At 38.4% G+C, this 19,070-nt stretch overlaps 1 protein-coding gene across 6 annotated transcripts in view; it reads left to right on the top strand.

Annotated features, from left to right (window-relative positions):
* Positions 1-19,070, top strand: part of MON2 (MON2 regulator of endosome-to-Golgi trafficking) — an 81,427-nt gene that overhangs the window by 20,447 nt on the left and 41,910 nt on the right. For 5 of the 6 annotated variants that reach the window (XM_077934682.1, XM_028747798.2, XM_077934684.1 and 2 more), the window contains exons 9-21: positions 389-513; positions 842-981; positions 2,037-2,190; positions 3,628-3,863; positions 4,512-4,593; positions 7,622-7,803; positions 9,119-9,231; positions 12,529-12,633; positions 13,589-13,669; positions 13,759-13,832; positions 13,914-14,004; positions 14,407-14,508; positions 18,037-18,147. In XM_077934682.1, the coding sequence (XP_077790808.1) occupies positions 389-513; positions 842-981; positions 2,037-2,190; positions 3,628-3,863; positions 4,512-4,593; positions 7,622-7,803; positions 9,119-9,231; positions 12,529-12,633; positions 13,589-13,669; positions 13,759-13,832; positions 13,914-14,004; positions 14,407-14,508; positions 18,037-18,147 (1,596 nt within the window). The remainder of the gene's footprint in view (positions 1-388; positions 514-841; positions 982-2,036; positions 2,191-3,627; positions 3,864-4,511; positions 4,594-7,621; positions 7,804-9,118; positions 9,232-12,528; positions 12,634-13,588; positions 13,670-13,758; positions 13,833-13,913; positions 14,005-14,406; positions 14,509-18,036; positions 18,148-19,070) is intronic. The other variant, XM_077934683.1, reaches the window with a different exon arrangement.

Raw genomic sequence — 19,070 nt, forward strand, 5'->3', positions numbered from 1 at the left:
AATGCTTCCCCGCAATCTTTAGTTGTTCAGAAATTGTTAGGCTATAGAAAATCATTTATTCCACCTCTTCTTTCCTTCATATACCCTCTCAAAGCTCAGCTTGTTCCTTTGCCACCACCCTCTTGTTCCCACTGAGCCTGTAGCTAAGCCTAAGAATGTGTAACTGGAACAGCAAACTATTCCTTTCCAGTTTACCGCATCCTCCCCTTTCTCTAGCCCCCCAAAATGCTTCCTTGCTATGGGACTGTGCCAAATAGCCCTTCTCCCAAAATTGCAAGTGCAAACATTTGCAGGGAGGGGCCCTGCCTTAGTTGCACAAATTCCGTGTTAAGGGAAAGGATGCCTAGTTCAGAATTTTCTTTTAATTAATAAAAGTATTTTTGTTTAGGTAACTGAATGTGAGATCTTTCTATCGTTGCTTGTGAAGTTTCTGGATGCAGACAAACCTCAGTGGCTAAGAGCTGTTGCCGTAGAATCGATACACAGACTTTGTGTGCAACCTCAGTTATTAAGGTAGTGCAAGTATATTAGTTGATATACCATATACCAATTGAAGTAATGCTTTCGATAAAATATTTGGATAATTGAAATAACAGTGCACGGGTATTGTGTTAGGTGTGCATGTATACAAATAGTGGGTCACTGATTTTAATATCCTTAAATTTGTTTTAAATTCTAGAATTTAAATGTTGTCCTGTAGAACATGAAGCCTTTCTGTGGCTACCACATACTTTTTCCAGTTAGTATAAGAAAGAGTGTTTCATAATGTAGAGTCACTGATGAAATGACGAAAACATTTTCTAAATAACTGCATTTTTACTCTGTCCGAATTGTGTAACAGGTCCTTCTGTCAGTCTTACGATATGAAGCAGCATTCAACTAAGGTATTCCGTGACATCGTGAATGCTCTGGGATCATTTATTCAGTCACTGTTTCTCGTACCAAATACAGGGAATGCATCAGCTGCAACAAACCAAACAGGTAAACTAGACTCTTGGACTATTTTGAGCCATTTATCAGTCAGTCCCTCTTAGAAGCACTGATTTCAATAAACATTTTATTTATTTAGCTCAATTAGTACTTTGAGTTGTATTCATGAGAATGGTAACTTGATCATGTTGCAAAAGGTAAAATAAAGCCTTTTAGAAGAACTTCCATAGAGCCTTACTCTGTAACTCTGAATGGAAGGCATGAAGCCTATCATATCGAACAGTTAAAGCTGTCATATTTTTTAAACCACCATACCAGCACCCAGGGCCAGGACACCCATGCAGCAGGTTCTGGATAGCTACCTTTTCTTCCTCAACAGGTGGATGTGTGGAGGCAGCATTTCCCATTTTCCCTCTAGTGGCAAAATGCCTGGGCTAACCCTGCCAGCGCCTGTTTCAGCAGATACCTCAAAATCTTAATGCATATGCTGCATCTCATAACTTTTGAGTGGTTTAATTTGCTAATATTTTAAATTTCTGAGCTCTGAGTGACTTTAGCTTTTCAGTGTAGCTCTACTGGTGTCGGTAAGACCTCTTTAATGAAATGCAAGATGCACTAGAAACGATTGGCCAGGAGGGGGCATTCAAAACAGATGGATAAAACATTGTTTGAATAACCTTTGCTTATAGGAATGTTGTCTTAATGATATTAAGAAAAAGGGTTCCCATATATACTCGAGTATAAGTCGAATTTTTCAGCACATTTTTTTCATGGTGAAAAAGCCCCCCTTGGCTTATACTCAAGTGAGGGTCCTTTCGGGCTGCTCCTTCCTCCTCCCCCGCCTTTGGTGGCGGCGGCGGAGGAACGAGCAGCCCGGAAGCAGCCCTTTTGGGCTGCTTGTTCTTCCTCCACCGCTGCCACCCCCACCAGGTTTGTGAACCAGCTTATACTCGAGTCAATACGTTTTCCCAGTTTTTTGTGGTAAAATTAGGTGTCTCGGCTTATATTCGGGTTGGCTTATACTTGAGTATATACGGTATGTTGCGCTTAACTAATTAAATTAATATTGAAGTGCAGTTAATTCCCCCACTTGATTCACTGTATAGGAGGAAGCGTGCCTGGTGGCACAGCCTCAGCACAGACCAATCCCGGAATGTTAGGGATGGGTGGAAGTGTGACAGTCTTGCCTGCTTTTGAATACAGAGGAACCTGGATACCCATCCTCAGCGTGTCAACACAGGGCAGTGCTAAAGCGACCTAGTAAGTAAAGTATTGATCTTTAAAACCATGAATTTGCCACATCCTAAGTAGTTGTAACTAAGCAGGAATAATGCTAAGCAGGAATGTGTTCTGGAAACAGCCCTGGGTAGCATCAGGCAAGTGCTACCCTGGCGGGCATTTGGAGTCGTTCTGATCGTGTCTGTGTATTGGTTTCTTTTTTGATTGTGCCTCAGATCTGTTTCTTCTCCAGATGGATTAGAAATTACTTTTCTGTGGTGCCCTAACCTCCTTTGAGTACATATTTCCTCTGGTTTCTTATTAGGCTCTATTTATTTGGGTTGCTGGTCAAGTCTTGGGAAGGTTTATAATTATAGTGTGTTTCTTTAGTTATGACAAACATAACTGTTAAAAAGTACCTCCGATGACCCTAGAGAATTACCAGCACAGATATATGTTGTAGTGTTGAATAATTTATATTTGTAAGGTAGATTTTTTTTTTTATCTGTATAAATAAATTGAATGCCTGCATTTCTGTAGGCTTTCAGATGATTGAAATGCTTACTAACACACTAAGAAACAAGCCTCATTGGACACAATTGGCTCATGCACATGCAATGGTAAACAGTGCTTTAGCACTATGTGGACAAAACACAATGATTCCAAGTGCGTGGGGGACGGAGGAAGACTTCAAACCACAAAGCTGGCTTGTTTAGCAACTTATCATTGCTTAATTTAAACCGGGATTCCTGATTTACATATAATTCTAAACCAATCATTTTTAAAATAGAAAGGAATCTTGCTAGAAGGCTTCCCAACTGTGTGGGAGGAGGAGGAGGAAGTTTGAGAGCCTGTTCCATTTTCAGTAAGGCTTATTCACATAGTGCTAAAACATGATTTAGTATTATGTGCAAACCAGCCCTCCGGCAGTAACTTCCAAGTAAACATACATAGGATTGCAATGTAAGTGAATACATCTGGGAAATATTTGAAAGGTTTAGCGAGCTAGCTCTCCTTTGAGCATTGATGTTTGGAGCAATTAACTATGATTGCACAGAATATGCTAGTATCAGTGTAAGAAACCTCAGTTTTACAGCAATATTTCAGTTCTAATGTTAATCTGATATTTGGTTTGGTTTGCAAATTGTGATATTTGCAACAGAGCATTTTGTTAGTTAAGTGATGGGTACCAAGGGCATATTATTCCTTTTGCTTACATTTACAGTAGTACCTCGGGTTAAGTACTTAATTCATTCCCGAGGTCCATACTTAACCTGAAACTGTTCTTAACCTGAAGCACCACTTTAGCTAAAGGGGCCTCCTGCTGCCGCCGTGCCGCCAGAGCACAATTTCTGTTCTCATCCTGAAGCAAAGTTCTTAACCTGAAGCACTATTTCTGGGTTAGCGGAGTCTGTAACCTGAAGCGTATGTAACCCGGGGTACCACTGTATTTATTTAACCCTCCCCCTCCCTTCTTAGCCTAGAGATGTTGGACAAAGTTGAGCCACCCACAATTCCTGAAGGCTATGCTATGTCAGTAGCATTCCATTCTTTACTGGATCTTGTCCGTGGCATCACTAACATGATTGAGGAAGAATTGGGACAGGTTGAAATGGAGAGTCAAGTAACAACAGCCGATACACAGTCTTCACCGACACAGTCCTCAGACCTGCAAGATTTTAATTCGGCGTCCGACCAAACTGACAAAGAAACAGGTATGTGATAATGATTGGTATTGGTTAAGGTTAATAAAAGGAAAGTAATATAAAGCTGCTTGCAGATGTATAGGACCTGGTGTAGGTATTTCTTTGTGTAGGTGAGCTCTACTTCCTCCTCACCTTCACTTTTTAACTGAATGTAAATTACTTCTTTCTTTTTATTGCCCCTCTTCCTAGTTTTTCAAAAGGAATGCTTGTTTTGGTTCCTACTCATCCCCATTTTTGTAGTTGCCTTGCATTATTATAATTTCTAAGAACATGTATACATGTCTGCTTTTTCAAAAAACCCACTGAACTAAGGTGCCTAAAATAGTTTTTTTGGATCTTGGATTTTCTCTTGAAAACTTGCCCTGACAGACAAAGCTATAGTCCTCATTAGATAATTTGTCACACCTCCCAGCCAGGCTGTTGCTGTTATTCATGGCAGCCATATTTGACTGAAACTGTAGAGTGGAAAGATAGTCCAAGTGAACCCGGTCTGCCTTATAGCCTGTCTTGTACCAACTTACTGGAAATGTCTAGTAGACTGGAAATGGGATATATATATATACACTAAAAGAAAAATGCATCAGAAAGTGAGTCTGCTATACTGTATTCATGTTACTAAATGTTGTTTTAAAATTACTCTCATCCTCCTCTCCCAAGTCAGCAGAGCAGTTTGGGAAGAAATGGTGAACGCTTGCTGGTGTGGTCTACTTGCTGCACTGTCTTTACTTCTGGATGCAAGGTATTCAGTCAGTTTACAATTACATTTCATTCTTCAGAGCTTTCTGTTCTTACCTTGGTTTTGAAACAAGTTTGAAACTTAGAACCTCAACTGCGTTGAGTACCGAGGTAGCAGAGTTTCCAAGGACTAAAGAAGACATAATTATATGTTGAGGGGGGGAAGTATAAAAGATTGGATATGACTCAGTAATAGATTTATTGGGTGTTAAGAATATTATATAGGCCTTTTTTTCTCTCTGCAGTAATATTTTGTTATTTACTTAGCTTTACAGTGCTTCAGTTATAAGCATGCATGGGACAGCTGTGTGGAAATGATTTGTTTACTCTTAAAGGACAGCTTTATTTATTTATTCTTCACGTTTTTACAACAAACAGTTTGCCAATCAGTCAAACTGGCTAACAATGGGGATTTAAAATACAGCTAAATAGCAAAACTTATTGTAAATAACGTGGTTACAGATGAACTAAAGATAGAAAAAGGGACACGTCAGGGGTGCCCAATCTCTCCATTGCTTTTTATATCGGTCCTGGAGGTGCTGTTAAATATGATTAGGAAGGACCAGTTGGTTAAAGGTGTACAGGTCGGAGCGAAACACTATAAACTGAAAGCATTTGCAGATGACCTGGTACTTACTTTGCAAGAGCCTGAATCTAGTACAAAGAAAGTTTTAGAATTAATTCAAGATTTTGGTCAGGTCGCAGGATTTAAGCTGAATAAATTAAAAACGAAAGTATTGGGGAAAAACCTAACATCAGTGGAAAAAGAAAGGTTTCAGAATGAGACGGGGTTAACGGTGGTTAAGAAAGTGAAATACCTGGGTGTTAATATGACTTCAAAAAATTTGAATTTATTTAAAGATAATTATGAGAAATGTTGGAGTGAAGTCAAAAGAGATCTAGAAATTTGGTCAAACATGAAGCTTTCCTTGTTGGGCCGAATAGCAGTTATTAAGATGAATGTGTTGCCTAGAATGTTGTTTTTGTTTCAAACTTTGCAAATATTGGACAAGATGGACTGTTTCAAGAAGTGGCAGAAAGACATATCTAAATTTATCTGGCAGGGCAAAAAGCCCAGAATAAAATTTAAGATTTTAACTGATGCAAAAGATAGAGGGGGGTTTGCCCTGCCGGACTTAAAACTTTACTATGAATCAGCAGCTTTCTGCTGGTTGAAAGAATGGCTGCTTCTTGAGAACACTGACATTTTGGATTTGGAAGGGTATAACAATATGTTTGGGTGGCATGCATATCTTTGGTACGACAAGGTTAAAGCGCATAAAGGGTTCAAAAACCATATTGTCAGGAAAGCATTATATAATGTCTGGATTAGATATAAAGATCTGTTGGAAAGTAAAACTCCAAGGTGGCTGTCACCAATGGAGGCCAAGGCCATTAAAAAATCTAATATGGAGGCTAAATGGCCAAGATATGGAGAAATTCTGGAACAAGAAGGGGACAGATGGAAACTGCAAAGCTTTGAAAAATTAGAAGGGAAAGTGAGAGATTGGCTTCATTATCATCAAATAATGGAAGTGTTTAAAACAGATAGAAAAATTGGCTTCCAGGTGGGGAAATCAAAGCTAGAAACTGAATTGTTAGAACCCAGTACTAAGAATTTGTCAAGAATGTATAGTTTGCTGTTGGAATGGAACACACAAGATGAAATGGTTAAGTCTGCAATGATTAAGTGGGCACAGGACATTGGTCATAATATTTTGTTTGCTGACTGGGAAAGGTTGTGGACCACAGGTATGAAATTTACGGCGTGTAATGCCTTAAGAGAGAATATTATGAAAATGATATACAGATGGTACATGACCCCAGTCAAGCTCGCAAAAATTTACCATTTGCCCGACAACAAATGTTGGAAATGTAAAGAAATTGAAGGAACATTCTTTCACCTTTGGTGGACGTGCCCAAAGATCAAGGCCTTCTGGGAAATGATCTATAATGAAATGAAGAAAGTACTTAGGTACACCTTCTCTAAGAAACCAGAGGCCTTCCTCCTGGGCATTGTCGGCCAATTGGTGTTAAAGAAAGACAGAACATTTTTTATGTACGCTACAACAGCAGCAAGAATACTCATCGCAAAGCACTGGAAGACGCAAGAACTACCCACCGTGGAAGAATGGCAACTGAAGGTGATTGATTATATGGGACTGGCTGAAATGACGAGCAGAATCCGTGACCAGGGAAAAGATACGGCGCAGGAAGATTGGAAAAAGTTTAAAGAGTATCTTAAAAAATATTGTAAGATAATCGAAGTTTAGAAAAATGTTGGATTGGATATTAAGGGGTTAAAAGCAGCAAGGGATAACTGGAAGAAAATAACTGATATTGAAATTACTTTAAGAGTAGGGAAAGGATTTGCTGAAAATTGAATATGAAATTAGAATACAGAAAGGGAAGGTATGAGGAAGTCGCGAAAGTAAGCCTAAAGAAAGTAACAATTGAGCTTATATGTGTTTTATTTTTTGTATTTCTATGTTATGTTCTTTCTTTCTTTTTTGTTTTTCTTTTTTCTGTTTTTTGTTATGATGTTCGTTAAAATTTTAATAAAAATTTAATTTAAAAAATAAAAAATAAAATACAGCTAAATAGCAAATGAATCATTTAAAAATAATGTTATACATTAAAAGTGTTAATCCCCAGCCCATTTACAAATCAGTATGGTTTAGAAAAAAATCCTTTTTTTCTGCATCTCTGAAATGTGTAGATTTTAAGAATACGGTATTATAAAACTGGTGTTATTTAAAAAACTTGATCAGAGTTAAATATCTCCTGTATCTTTATAGTAATTTTTTTTGTCAGCGTTTTGTGACATTTTGATTAGTCCTGGTAACCTGCTATGAATTTTTTATTCTACCCGCCCCGCCCCGCCCCCCCCATGGGCCAACATGGCTGCTGATCCTTTTTGAATATTTCCATAGGATTTTTTCCTCATAGTAAATGTGTAAGTATGAGTGTTCCCTTTTCGGCTTCTTCTTATATGTATGAATCATGCCTTTTACTTATTTGTACTATTTCAGCACTGATGAAGCTGCCACAGAAAATATTTTAAAAGCAGAATTGACTATGGCTGCACTGTGTGGAAAACTTGGTCTCGTAACATCAAGAGATGCCTTCATTACTGCCATTTGCAAAGGCTCCCTGCCTCCTCATTATGCCCTAACTGTGCTGAACACTACTACTGCTGCACTTTCTGGTAAATGTAAGGATATTATTTGGTCTTACTTTTCTTCTTGTAAACAAGAGCATACACAATTATAAGCAAACAGCAGTAACGTGGTTGAAAACTTTTGCTTTTCCAGACACATATTTGATAAACAAGTGCTTGGCAGAATGGTATATGATGCTATGGAAGTGTTTGAGGTCTAATGTGAAATAATCTGGTCTTCCCTATCTACAGCCACTTGAGATATATCCTGATCCTGAAAGAGTAGTATTTTTTTTTCTTTCAGAGGCAGAACCACATTAACAGCCCACATGAGTGATCTGTTCTTCACCCCCTTTAAAGCCTTGCAGTTTGATTCCTGTTATGGCCTGAAAATAATATTTATAGCTTTAAATGTAATGGAAATTGTATCAAGAACTTTAGGTACAGCTACAGATAGGTAGCTGTGTTGGTCTGCCATACTCAAAACAAACAAAAAAATTTCTTTCCAGTAGCACCTTAAAGACCAACTAAGTTAGTTCTTGGTATGAGCTTTCATGTGCATGCACACTTCTTCAGGGTATCTGAAGAAGTGTGCATGCACACGAAAGCTCATACCAAGAACTAACTTAGTTGGTCTTTAAGGGGCTACTGGAAAGAAAAAAAAATTTTTGTTTTAGGTACAGCATAATCTTCATATCTGCCACAGACCATAAAGGTAAAGGTAAAGGTAGCCCTGCCCGCCACAGACCATAAGTGTGACTATAACCCATTTTTAAAAAGAAACGGCTTTTAAAATAGCCTTTAGAGCAACTATATTCCCTTAATTTTTTTCTAATATATTTTCTTGGGTTTTTTTAAATATACATGGGTGTCCGTTTCCTGTATGGAAATCAGTGATGTGGGGTGGAATTACTGAAAACTTTTTTTTTTTTACTTTACCTCTTGTGATTTTTAAAGGGATTAACTGTTTGCCCTTTTAGAAATAAATATAATGTATCAAATGTTACTTCTGTTACCAATCCTAAAAATAGTTTGGTGTTGGTAACTTAAATAAGTAAATTTACTTCTATGTGTGTGTATTTTCAAACTTCATATCCTTTTCAGAGGGTTAGATGCAGGCTTTATTCCTACAGGCGAAGGCAACTTCTGAGGAGAGTTGCGGTCAAGGGTTGCTTCTGCTGGGGACAGGCAATTTTTGCCAGCCTCTCCCTGAAATTCACGGCAGCAGTATCCACTCTCTTCCAGAGGGTTTGGGAACCTTTCTGAGTACAGTAGTATGAGAGGTGGGAATTGCCCAAAATTTCTGTCTTGGGAAGGTGAAGTCTGTATTTTATAATTGAAATCTTAGAATTCTTCTTTTGCTTTTTAGCATATTCCATCCAGGGGCAGAATGTTCAGATGATTAGTCCATCAAGTGAGTCTCACCAGCAAGTTGTAGCAGTAGGACAACCACTCGCTCTCCAACCACAGGGAACAGTAATGGTAAAATATAATTTGTAAATATCATTTTCTTATTTGATGGTTTAATTTTACTAGACTTTTACTTTTATCTCAAAAGTCCAGTGACGCATCTGCCCCGTAGTCCAGCAGAGATATTGGAGTGAGCATGTAGTTGAAGAAAGTAATGCGGAATTGGATTTGAGGGACATAGCAGGAGTATTTTAGATGCATGCCGCATATCTAATTACCTTTGTGTATCAATGAAATGTCCCACTGATTTCAGTTAACTGAAAGGGCCTCCTCTGTGTCCAGTTTTGGTCACCAAGATTTAGGAATGTTAGCAATTCAGTTTACGTTGTTTAAAATATTAGCATCTAATTTTGCAGCTTTTAGAAAAGCACCCAGATTACAAAAAGTATCTAGCAGAATTCCAGTGGTTGATATCTTAATTTATGTGCAAAGATGGAGCCACTTAACATATATCATTTAACAACAACAACAACTATTTTATTATTTATATTCTGCCCATCAGCTGTGTTTCCCCATCCACTGTGGGTGGCTTACAGCATATATAAAAACACAATAAAACATTGAAAAACAGACTATCTTATATCGTAACAGCTTTCGGGATAAAGATTGACTGTAGCAACAAAAAGATTATGGACAAGATCTGCACCAGCAGATGCAAAGGGATTTCCCCTTTCTCTCCCTCCCACATGTACTCTGGAGGGTCCTCCATTCAGAGCAGAAGTAGGGGAGCAGGGCCTGCAGGGAAAAGGACAGGAATGGGAAGTCTCATGTGCACAAGCAAGCTGCATGTCATCCTAAGCATGCAAACCTTAAACATACTTATCCCCTTAAACACACATTGGATTGTACTTGCGTTGCAAGTATGCATACATCATAACGTATGAATGGTGGCATAGAACGTGGTCTAAATATACCAGTCAGAAAGTTGTACATGGCAGCTTTCCACACCATATGTCCAAACAAGAAATCTTGCACTCAGTGCTTTTCATGCGTTTTGAAGTAGACGTTCTTTTACGAACAAAAGAGATGTGAATCAGCATTTGGAATCTTGGCTTGTTTGCCATGGACTTTTATTCATCCTATTTTCAGCAATATAATAATTACACAAAGCATTTCTATAGGTTTGGGTGAATACTTCAGTTAATTTGTATTCACATTTCAGTTTGTATATATCCCCAGATTAGAAACTGAAACATTCCCGGGTCCCCACCTCAGTCACTTTCAGGGTCTTTTAAAAGTGCATTCTCCTCCATGAATGTCAGCCACTCACTTATACGGGGACAAGTACGGGGATGCTTGGGGAACCCAGCCAGCTCCTGTCTTCGTATCACTGTTTTGTTGCATGGCTATGCTAGAATATGACCTAATGTTGGAATTGGTGCTTATAGATAGATTATGGGCATGGCTTATGAACTTAGACATTTCCTGTGTGTCTGTTGTCTGCTCTTCCTCTTTGTACCGTTTGTCTGTCAAGTCGCTTCATCCATGTTTTCCCCCTTAGTTTTCCTTTTTCACCAATCTACTACGAGGAACAGCCACCCAGCAGAAGCAAAATTTGCACCAGCTTCCTTCCCTTCCTCTCCCCCCTGTTTCCTGCATGCAGAGAAGGGGGAGCCCAGCTACACACCCATCTCTTCAGGTACCCTCCCAGCAGCAAGGTGGCCATTTTGGATGAGACAAGCCAGAGTGCCCAGTCTTGGGACTTTCATTGTCACTGTAGATTATTGTTCTGGCCCCTTCCTGCCTGTTCTTCCATCAGACATATACTTCTTCTGTGAAACCAGTGCTAGGTTAGGAGCCTTGGTTTCTTTTCTAAGCTGACTGGATAGAGTACGTTCCCTCCTCTTTTACAGTATACAATTTCTGCTACTCTCTATTTGTCCTTTTAAGAGTTTCCCAAGGTAAGTAACTTGCCTCTTGTTGCTTTCTCTTGCCTTGCTTACCGGTATTTTGGTAGCAAAATAATTTGTCCTAACTTGAAGAATACCCATTCATTATGGCTGGATTGCTGTTCCTGTGCTCCCTTACATTAGAATCCATCCTGCTGCTTTGGATCTTAACCTTCCCTTTTCTATTATAGTGCTGGTGAAGTGGGTGGCCATTCTATATTGCTATAATGTTCACTGATTCTTTCTTGGATGAGTCTTGCCTTTTTCATGTTTTGTTTTGTGTCCTCTCTTGCTATCATTCCATATACCTCCATTTGTTACTGTGAATTCAGTGGTCTGAATATCTAACAACGGTTAAGGAGAAAAGAAACTGCAGTTCCATACTATCCTTAAGTTTTAGCTGTCTAACTTAGCCCTGCTGCTACTCTCAATATGACCAAATTGAGAAGGAGATTGCTGTTTCATTCCTAAAATCTTGAAAGACCATGTTTTACTATTAATGGGATAATACAGGTAGATATAGTAAAACATGCATGAGCTTATAGGAGATACACAGTGAGTTTGTGGTGCTAGGTTAAGATTGAGGTTGTTTTAATTTACTAGTTGCAAATATAAACATGATTTCTGCACTGGAAGGATGTTTCAGATTTCTAGAAATAATTCCTTAAAGTTAACAATATTTTTCTTTGATATCCTGTATATGTAGATGAATCTACCAGCCAGAATAAATGCTCTTTTCGACAGACTCAAAGTTTCGAAAGACCAGCCTTGTACTAAAATTCACAATATCAGTGCAACAAATGCAATGTACAATTTGCATTCTCTGTGTAGATTGAGTGGCAAATGTTTGCTTATAACCCGGAGTTCTGCATCCATTGAAGTCAATGGGACCATGCTGATGAAAGGCTGTGGGAAAAAATTTATTCGAACAATAGCTGTTTCTCTTTCACAATATCAGTCATCTGTCCAGTAAATTTTAAAACTAAGTAAAACCTCAAATAAATAAATGATTCCAAGAATTTCGTTGAGTATATGCAGGTTTTACTTCAACACATTCTTTTGTATCCTGGACTGCATGTTTCCTGTTGGAATGGAGAATCTTCTTTTTCTGCCCCATTTTCACTTGAGTAGAAAATAGCAGGACAAACTAGCTATCATAATGATTTGCATGTTGAAATAGAAATAGAAGGATTAAGATGTTTGAATGAATTAAAATGACTAGGTTCTTCCAGTGTTATTTAGCTGCTGTAATTTAACTCCAATGTAAATTCATCACATAACATGTAGGTATTAGACAGAGGGGGAAAATAAAAGAACGGATTGCAGGGTTTCCATCATTGTGTTTGCTATTACCATTTTTTTCACAAATGCTATTATTTTCTCTACTTCGAAAATTCTAACTGTTTAAATGCTCTCCTAGCTTACTTCTAAGAATATACAGTGCATGAGGACATTACTTAGCTTGGCTCATTGTCATGGAGGTGTCCTTGGTACATCCTGGCAACTTGTGTTAGCTACTCTCCAGGTGAGTAATGGGTAATGCTTGATTTACCTTTCTTGACTTGCATTTTGTTTTAACTTCTTGGGTGGATATTCTCTTTGAGTGAAACTCCTTCCATGATGCAAGCCAGCCCCACACAATTGTGCTTTTCAAACTTTTTGTAATTAAAGCATGGCGATTTTTGTAATTTACATGAACATGCAGCAAATGAGCTTTTTGCTTCCCTTACCTTTCTGTGACTAAATGAAATGTACCCACAACTGTAATGAAGGTAGCCAAGTACCATAGTCGAGCTGGAAAAAACCATACACAGAACAGCTGGAGGATTCAAGTAGAATTTTTAAAGTTGGAATATTAGCATGTAATACACTTTGGGCAGATTCACACCCTACATTTAAAGCACACCCCACATACATTTAAAGCACATGACTTCCTCCAAAGAATCCTGAGAACTGTACTCTCATCCTCACAGAGCTACAATTGCCAGCACCCTTAACAAACTTCATCCTCCAGGATTCCTTGGGGGAAGTAATGTGCTTTAAATGTGTATTGGATATGCTTGAAATGTATGATGCGGATCTGTCCTTGCTCACAGAAGTGCAACCCTTGAAAGGTATTTTTTATGGCCTAGTTCGAATGTCACACTAACCCATAGTTTAAAACAAAAAAGAAACTGTTTAATGTAAATGAGATGTGCGTTGGTGCATTCTGCTCTTACGTTCCCAGAGCTGGAATTGTGGTATGTTTCTTTTCAAACAAAGCACAAGCCTGAGTTTGGACAATACAACAAGTCAAACTTTGGCTTGTTTCATGTGCAGCACAGCAAAATGCAAAAGAGAAGCACTGCAGAAATGTAGTGAAGTGTGCGGCACATTCTGTTCATTCACATAAAACCATAGGTTGTTTTAAACTCTTGTTTAATGTTTAACGTGGACCTTTATGCAAGCACTTAAGTTTAAAAATGTGTTTTTCATTTCAGCATCTTGTATGGATTCTTGGTTTAAAGCCTGGTGTTGGAGGTGCTTTGAAGCCTGGAAGAGCTGTGGAAGGACCTAGCACTGTAAGATTGTGTTTACTGTGTAGCAGAATAAATCACATTGTATTTTTATGTTATGCATTTGCTTACATAATTTAATTGTATCCTTTCAGGTTCTAACTACAGCTGTTATGACTGACTTACCAGTTATCTCCAACATACTTTCCAGGCTATTTGAAAGCTCACAGTAAGAGAACTGACTTTTAGATCACAATGTTTGTTTCTAATCCCTTTTGGCAACAGTTCTAATAATTGATTCTTCCCACAGGTACCTAGATGATGTTTCATTACATCATTTAATAAATGCACTTTGCTCCTTGTCGCTGGAAGCAATGGACATGGCCTATGGAAATAATAAGGTAGGGTATATTTTATTCTGCTTTTCAGACATGCTTTATAAATTAACTAACTCCTAGCTTTGGTTTTTAAATTTCTTGCAGTGCAATATATTATTTGTTAAGTCAACATCATATAGAATGAATTATGCTAATGATTTTACTACTGAATTTAGGGCATTATAACAACATGATATGTGAGCTTCACAGGAACGTACACTAATGCAATTGTTTATTTAAAGTTTAAATGTACCATATTAAAATGTGGCGAAACAGCAAATAGAAAGATTAGTGTTAGGAACTAACTCAGAAAATGAGCTGTTTTAAGGAAATAGAAATGCAGAGTATAAATACTTTAAAAATGGAAAAATATAATGCAGTAGGTTGTTAAGTCAAGTGACTGTTTTAAATTCTGTTTATGCTTAGGAGCCATCACTGTTTGCTGTTGCTAAGTTGCTTGAAACAGGACTAGTTAACATGCATAGGATTGAAATTTTATGGAGACCACTGACTGGCCATCTCCTAGAGGTAAACAATATTTTTATAACCTTTAGATGAACCTTTGTATTTTTCCTCTGTGGTATTAAAACTTAAAAACATAAGGGGTTTTTTTGGAAAGCCAATTATGCTACATTGGTTTTTAACTGCATCTTATTTTCTATTCTGTTTCTAGATTATTTTTTGTTTCTTATAGAATTTGCATTGTTTTCTCCTCAGTGCTATTTAAATATGCTTTCTGTAGCTTCTTATTAAATCATGCTGTTTCGATGATGTTGAAAAGCAGAGCTCAAGCAAGTTGACATATCATACTTAAAGGCATACATCTGCAAAGGCAGAAATAAAGGTGTAGTATCTTAGAAAATTTTACAAAATGTAGACGGAGGAACATAATACTTACAGTGCAATCCTGTGTATGTTTACTCAGATGTAGTACCAGTGTGTTCAGTTGGACTTAATTCTAGGTAAGTGAGATGGTGCTGTCAAACTGATTTTAATAATCTCAAATGAAAAGGCACCTCTTATTGTATCCTTGACGTCTATGGAGACTGGAGCTACTCTTCCTGGTAACCAGTTCTGTTCCGTTGTAGTTCCAGGCTTAGGAGTTTCCCATAATATCATTTACTGTAAAGAGAATGTGCATGCAAAGAATGCTGGAAGCTTGGAAGCAGGGGGCGGAATTCATTTACCTCTATTAAAGAGGACTCTTTGTTGTTCACTTCCTCTGATATATCTAATATTGAGCTGTCTAAGGACTTTTGGTACAAGGCTGTGTGTGTGCCTGAGTTCTTTTCCTCCTGGTAGGATGGTGATTAGTTTGGAAAGGATCCACATGATAAACTCCATTACATAGTTGCAATGTTCTCATGCATACCATAGTTATTTCACATAAGTCACTTGTGCTAGTATAGTCATCACCTGGGAAGAAATTATGCACATGTCTGTTCATAAGTCAAATATTAGTCTTATTTAACTGCTTATGAATGATTTGTCATATGTGGATTGAAGTGCACATATGTGTAATCCCATCCTATAGAAACACTTATGGGAATCATTGTCAGAAGCTGTTTCATAATTGCAAATTAGTGAAGGAAGCATCCTGATGATACATAGGAATATTGCTCTTTATACGATTAGGATAAAGTAGTTGTCTGTTCTAGTTATTACATGGCCGGCTAAAATGCCAGGATTACCTTAACAGAAAAATGCATAGACATTTGCAGTCTGTGTAAAATGTAGTCTTTTTAAGTTGTCAATAAAAGTTTGGTTGTAGATAACAAATGTATATATAAAATAGAAACACAATGAGTTTCACTGGCTAAAATGGAAGGACTTGTACAACCATTTATACTGAATTGAATGAAAAAAAATTTGTCTCAAAACTCACAAAATTCTCATATCTTAATTTCAAACTGGATCCTACTGGAAAATGCAGTTTTGGATTTAAATTCCATAGCAGGGGTGGCCAAATCTGAAGAGACTGCGATCTACTTTCAGAATTAAAAACTGGCAGTGCTCTACCCCCATTTCTTGGGAGTTCAGCTCAAAGTTGTTGAGCTTTTTTTTAGGGGGGGGACAGTTTTGAGAGGGTTAAAAAAACTTTATTGGGGGGTCTTCCTTTGGGGGGTTAAAGGCAAGGAACAGGGGGTTAAAGGCAAGATCGCTCCGTCTTCCCTTCCAGAGATCAAACAATGGGTGGGGCGGGGCAGGAGTCAGTTTTAGGAACGCTAAGGAATGAGAGCCAGAGATCGACCGCGATCTACCAAAACCTCGCAGGGATCTACCAGTAGATCGCAATTTACCTGTTGGACATCCCTGTTCCGTAGGATTGACCAACACCCTTTCTTATAAGTTTATTCGTGGAGCTTTCCTTTTTTTATTACAGAGATCTTTGTAACTTGATAAGTAATAAGGGTGCTTTATAGAATGTTAGGTTTTATATTCTAATGGTTGAAAAAAATATAAATCCAAGATGACCTGACAGGTGGTGATTCTCCACAATGGGGTTTTTCAGCATTCTCACATGGGGGTTGTTCTGGAGAACCACATACAGTCAAACCTCGGTTCCCGAACAGCTCCGTTTTTGAATGTTTCAGCTCCTGAACGCCAAAAACCCGGAAGTAAATTCTCTTGTTTTCGAATGTTTTTTGGAAGCCGAACAGCTTACAGCCCCCCCCTTTTTTCTCCACTGACTTTGCCAACCACCCTTTGAATCCTCAGTTGTCGGACATTTTGGACGTCGAACAGTCTTCCAGAATGGATTACGTTCGACAACCGAGGTTTAACTCTATGAATGGAGGGCGGGGCCAGAGGCAAAAGTGGGTGGAGCAAAGGATGTGACTCTTACCTTTATACACTAGACTACATTCCAGCCCCACGAAAGTCAGGTGTAGAGTGTGTGCGTACACCCCCACACACCTACACTCCTGCTGCTATCCAGGCAAGCAAGATTTATTTTCATAGCAGTCAGTCAAGCAGAAGGAGGGCGTGGAAATAGAACTAGGGAGAGTTGTGGCCTGGGGTGAATGCATGGCCTAGGGGAGAGCCCAGGTGACCAGATAAAGAGAAATGGAGTCCACATTCCTGGGACACGCCCCCCCCCCCCCCCAGCCATGGCTCTGTAGCAAGGAGGGAAATGCATATATGGATTTGGGGAAATTTCTGCAGTATCTCTTTTTAACATGCAGTGTATATCTCTTTTTCACACAGGATTAGCAAATGAACTTTTTCACATTTTTAGGATTGATAGGCATCATAAAAGTGGTTTAGTTTTAGAGGCTTGACAAACAATAAGGCTTTTTCCCCTTGGAGAAATAGATCAGTTCTCAACATCTATTTTACAATATTACAGAACCATTCTAATCACACAGGACACACTTTAGAAACACTGTATCTCTGTATTAAAACTGTTTATGGTGTAAAGCTCAGTGATGATATATTAAAGATTATTGCTCGCTGTCTTGGTTTCATATTTTTTTACTTCTTCCCTACTGCTTCCTCTCTCTTTTTATGCAGAAGGTAAGTTTTTCTTGCAAGTTTGTCTTCCTTATTTACTGTTTGACTTTGTGCTAATGAGTGAATCTTTTCATTTTGCTGTTTGGTGGTAATAGATCACATTGTAAAACCTCATAAGGAAAAAGATTGAGCTGCAAAGAGAGATTTTGATATACATAGAATGACTCATTTGTAGCTTAGGGCCAGCTTGCACAGTTGGTAAATCTGCAATCACATATATCATTGGAATTGGATAGAGAATTTATTAAGATACAAAACATCTAAACCTAGAATTAATTATTAGTCAAATAAGAAATATGTATCTTGCATTTCCTATTTTCAGAAGCCACATGAGATAAGAATGACAAAGCACCATGCATGCTGAAAGGGCCGCAGAAATTACTATTAATATAATAACACAGCAATTGTTGTATATATGTACCAGATCAGCTTATGGTTATCAGTATTTTAAAAGAATTCATAGATTGAAAACCTATTATTAATGTTGAATGTTTATTAATGTGCATTCCGGCTTGAATAAAGGAAGCTATATTGTATATTTAGGTTTGCCAACATCCAAATTCACGGATGAGGGAATGGGGAGCAGAAGCTTTAACGTCTCTCATCAAGGCTGGGCTGACATTTAACCATGATCCTTCACTCTCTCAGAACCAGGTAAAATAATGCTCCAGGAAATAAAAAAATCTTCTGGAAATTATGCTCTATAGCAAGCAGTTGTCGTGTAATTTATATTAATTGTCAATAAGAATCAGAAGTTATTTTCCACAGTTCTATGCATTGTTAGCTACGTAATGAATATATAGCTGGAATGTCTGTGCTTCTGGAATTTCCCATCCTACATAGCTGACTTGTAGGAGTCAAGGCTGCTCTTCCAGCCAGTAGAAGTGGCTGCTTGTTGGGCTAAATAGCAGCGTTGTCCTATGTGTGCTGATTCAGACCTAAGGGGCTTACTCCTAAGTTAGTCAGTGTAGAACTGGAACCCCAGTATTTTCTTACAGTAGCTTCATACCTAGCTAGGTAGACACCAGAACAGTATGTTGGCTCCCAACCTGGAGGTTGTAGGGTTGCTTCTGTTTCTGTTTCTTTGTTCTGCTCACTATTTTTTTGCAAGATTCAGCACTACAATAAACAGGAGGCTTTATTGCAGAATGAGGTTGTGGGGTATTAGGGGAATCAGGTTGAGCAACGATGAGGCAATAACCCAGGCATCTTGTGTGGACTTTTCACTGTATATGACTAAGCAGCAGGAAACACAACAGACAGCTGGTGGCTACTAGGCATTTATATTTTCCCACTCTTTTCTCCTCTCTTCTAACCCTTTTGGCATAGATCTGGCTGCAGCTACACTTCTAATGATGATATGCTAGAAAAGTAGCTGCTGGCCAGGATCTTTTGAGTTGAGGCAGCTGGCAGTACTGCCTAGGCTGGATTTAGGCTGGAGACCACCTGATGTAGAATTTAAGTGTTTCGCTTTCTGTCTCTCCGCAGCTGCCACTGGTGTCCAGTAGGTCCCTGCCTCCCCACTGAGCTTGTCACTTCTGTGTATGATTCTGTTTAGCTTCAAGATGCTTTAGTAA

The sequence above is a fragment of the Podarcis muralis genome, chromosome 10 (assembly GCF_964188315.1).
Source record: "Podarcis muralis chromosome 10, rPodMur119.hap1.1, whole genome shotgun sequence".
In the NCBI taxonomy this organism is placed as follows: Eukaryota; Metazoa; Chordata; class Lepidosauria; order Squamata; family Lacertidae; genus Podarcis; species Podarcis muralis.